Source organism: Pinus tabuliformis, chromosome 1_1, assembly GCF_031772625.1.
Source record: "Pinus tabuliformis cultivar Carrire ecotype Pingquan chromosome 1_1, CPIR1, whole genome shotgun sequence".
NCBI lineage: Eukaryota > Viridiplantae > Streptophyta > Pinopsida > Pinales > Pinaceae > Pinus > Pinus tabuliformis.
The window spans coordinates 630,681,557-630,685,460 of NC_142297.1; the positions used below are offsets into that span (position 1 = coordinate 630,681,557).

General features: G+C 35.0%; 1 protein-coding gene across 2 annotated transcripts; it reads left to right on the top strand.

Annotated features, from left to right (window-relative positions):
• The first annotated feature begins 796 nt into the window (after positions 1–796).
• LOC149214899 (uncharacterized) lies at positions 797–3,450 on the top strand. 2 transcript variants are annotated; one of them, XM_089390989.1, is made up of 3 exons: positions 797–1,034; positions 1,143–1,548; positions 3,023–3,450. In XM_089390989.1, the coding sequence occupies exons 1-3, from the start codon at positions 1,011–1,013 to the stop codon at positions 3,043–3,045; spliced, it is 453 nt and encodes a 150-aa protein (XP_089247115.1). In that variant the 5' UTR covers positions 797–1,010; the 3' UTR covers positions 3,046–3,450. The 2 variants fall into 2 exon arrangements, with proteins under 2 accessions (XP_089247115.1, XP_089247114.1); XM_089390988.1 differs by lacking the exon at positions 3,023–3,450 and having other exon boundaries at positions 802–1,034; positions 1,143–1,804.
• The last annotated feature ends 454 nt before the right edge of the window (positions 3,451–3,904 follow it).

Consider the following 3,904-nt stretch of genomic DNA (forward strand, 5'->3'; position numbering starts at 1 on the left):
TGTCTTATCTTGAGCTAGTGAAACCGCTAAAATGGAAGAAGATCAATTTTATTAAAAATATGGAGATGCCCACTCATATAGTATGAAGATTCTTTGATGGAGCCAATCAAAGAGATGTTTTTAGTGGAGTATAATCATTTCCTTCACCCAAAATCTGTTGATTAAATGCAAACTAGGTATCGGCTAAGGCACAAATTTTACAAATGAACTCGTTATGTGGTATGCCATGAGGATTGCAATTTGCAAGTAGGTAAATGTATTAAGATTGTATGGAGATTTAAAATTCTCTGTGCATTGGCTCAATGAAATAGGTCATGTAAGGGTCCCTTATTTAGAATCATGGAAAAGAAAAATCTGCTAGCTACAAGAGCAAAATGATGATGTACAAGTTTTTCATATAAAGAAAATAACGCCAGAGAAAATATGCTATCCAAGAACTCTGTAATGTTGAGTTAGTTTCTATTTCAGAACTGTCTAATAGTAATGGATTGTTTGTTTTGTTATTCAATTTATTTAATCTTATTCAAATAAAATTTAGATAAATTTAGATATACTTAAAATTTTCAATAAAAAAAAAATATTTTCCTATAAAGAAAATTCAAAAATATATTATATATATATATATATATATATTTTTACATCTTGCATCCAACTAGTAAGAATTTGACCATTTTCTATCGGATTAAGGAAAAGAAAATACAGCGCTCGAAACCTACGGTGCTGTTTGAGTGCCGTTTATCCCATGACAGCACGACGCTTCCACGACAGTATTTCTTTACCATCTTTTTTTTCCAGTTTTTTCTCGATTTAGTAAAACTACTTTGCCTGAAATTTTTCTTTCCATAAATTCGACTTACAAGGGCGATTCTTCATATAATGGGAATACAGATACTTTCCATAAATTCAACTTACACTGGCTAATTCTTATATAATGGAAATATAGGTACATTGTTTTATATGAAGATTCATGTGAATTGAGTTCGTTCGCGCGGGCTCTACCGCTAGGTTTAATGGGTATGGCAGCTGCAGCAACGGTAAGGATGTTCAGCCTCTGATTTCTGATTTCTTTATTCTCAGCTCTAGATATCAGTGCCAACTTCGTGCGTTAAGTCTTTGAATAAGTATTTATGGATTCCCACAAGGGGCCGAAACGATTGTTCGAGTGGGGGTCATGTGCTGCCGGTCAACAGGAGGCCTCACAAACTGCAACAGATCGAGTAGAGGGGAAACGCCAGCGCACGGCAGTAGAGAGTACTGCGGACGATTTCGAGGAATTCGTTGCTTTGCTGGATAGAATTCAAAACATGAAAAAAAGTCATATGAACTTCGGTATTTTTGAGGACAAAGTTACAAAAACTCAATCGCCCTGCATACCCTTGTTCGAATGGGAGGACTTTTTTGCATCTGCAGCTCAGGATACCATGTCTGCAAAAAGGGATATATGTAGGCTTTCTGCGGAGAAAGATCGGAACAGTTCTGAGGAAAAGGGAAAGCAAAGCAATCAACCAGATAACCACCCTAAAATGGGTTCTTCATCCGATCCATATGGTAAGCGCCCTGCAGAAAGTTTTGATCTGAATGTAGAGGCTTCGTGAAAACAAATCTACTATTTAGGGTTATTATAGCTTGGTATTTTAAACTGAGATCTGCCAAAATACCACTGTGGTACACGCTTAAAAAACATCTATAATCATGTAAAAATCTGCAGTGACATTAACACTGAGAGAATGTTCAAATGGTATATTGGTGTAATGAAAACTTGAAATACAAACTTTAATATATAGACATTCTCCCTGTTTATAAATTTTTTCGCTCTTTCGATATAGTCAGAAGAATGATCATAATCTTATACATGTTTGAACAAATAACTAATATTCCGTCATTTTTAAAGATGAACAGGAGTTAATGTATGTATGATTATAATCTTATGCATCTCTGAACAAATAAATAATATTCCTTTGGTTTTCTAAGATGAACAGGAGCGCATGTTTTGATGATTTGCAGGTGTCATAAAAATCGAAATACAAATTTTAATATATAGACAGGCTCTCATGTTACAAATTTTCTTGCTTTTCTGAGATATTGCTCACAGACTTATACGTGGTTGAACAAATAATTACTAATGTATCATTTTATAAGATTAAGATAAATAGTTAACTTATTAAAAAAATTATAAATGCAAATATTTTAAACTGGAGATATTTGAAAGAAATTAATTGAAATATTAATTAAGGTTTCTATGATTACAGTTTTCTAATGAAAACTGTTCCAGCGAGATTTTATTTCTGTACATGAAATATTTCTAAATATGACTTTTTAGAACAACAATACACATAAATTTATAACTTTAATGCAAAAAAAAAATGTAGAAACCAATCACACAAAATGGCACATATTTTATGCTGGCAACCCCAATGGTAAAACAAGCCATAGATATTGTCATATATATTGCCCACAGAAAATATCTAATTACTTACAAAAATTTAGAACTTGCTGCAACTCTGAAATTTCACAGAGAAATGTGCCTGAAATAGTCCATCCCATTCGTATAGTAGTATGACTTGCCTACAAATGTGTCAACTGAGAAATGCAACCCCAAGTTGCCTCAAAACCTATTCTAAGGTTTAACCCTCTCTTGTCGCTACTGCGCAATCTGTACAACCTCCACAAAATTGGTTTGAGTGCCTCAAAAATCATGCAAACCCTGGTTGCGTTGATGCACACTCTAGGAATGTGTGGTCAAATTCCTGCTCCTCCGTAAATTGCTTTCCTCTCACGTTTTGCCTTCAGCTCTCCAAAATAATGTTTTTACCATTTTTTGCTTTATTTCTTTAATGACCAAATGCCTAATCGTAGATATCAAAGGAGATGGATGGCCAAGATTAAATCTTTCTTTCTTAAGATCAACATTTGTAACTTCATCTTTTGTTGAGGCATAATAATTCACTTTTTTCATAATAAAGAGTTACTTTATAAATATAGTCATATTGGGAATAGTATATCTTGGACCACTTTGATGCAGGAGCATCTGGCACTCTTAAATAAAGGAGGAATCCAAAGCGGAGCGGAGCAAGGAGGATGTGGACCATTGGAGCAAACAGGAAAATTCTGTTATGATAGAGCTAGTTTGATGGAAGCGATAAGTCTCTAGAAGACTATATTAAATGTAATCTGCCACATATGTATGCACGTAGAGAGAATTAGGGACAGTTGAGTGATTCATGGAGAAGATTTGATCCAATCTTTCACAGTGATCCAATCCAATGTTTCCTTATCTATATATATATATATTGACGAACCTACGTGTTCAAGTAGGAGAAAGCGATAGATAGATATTGTGTAATCAGTGTGTAGATTCGATGTAGTCGAGAGGGAACTTGTTTCTAAGGTTGAAATGTCTTAGGTTGTAATTAAATTCTGTGTATAATATAATACCTCTGTGTTTGTGGATTCCCGCGTATCTGTGTAATTATACTTTTCGAGTGATTCTGTAAACATATGCATTGAGGACCTAAATCCCATGTGTAGATTGTTGATTGACCATCGTTCATTGTAGGATCGATGGCAATCCAAAGATATCGATTTAACTGTTATATCGTGTGTTAAACAGAGTATGGCAGAGACCCATGTTAAAGCAAAAAATCCATCAAATGGCGGATAAAATCAAGTCAAGAGGAACAAACGGTCGAGAATACGCAGCGGCCATTAGATCTCATAGATCAACGGTGGAGGCAACAAAGGATGAGAACCATCAGATCGTTAGATCGACGGTTATCACAAGCTTAGATGCGTGAGCGTTAGCACGCGAGGAAAATGGTTTCGTAACAGTGGAAGTGGTTTTTGGGCGAGCAAACAGTGGTAAGCAGTATTGAAGGGGTTGGACCTGATTCCATTCATATCACGA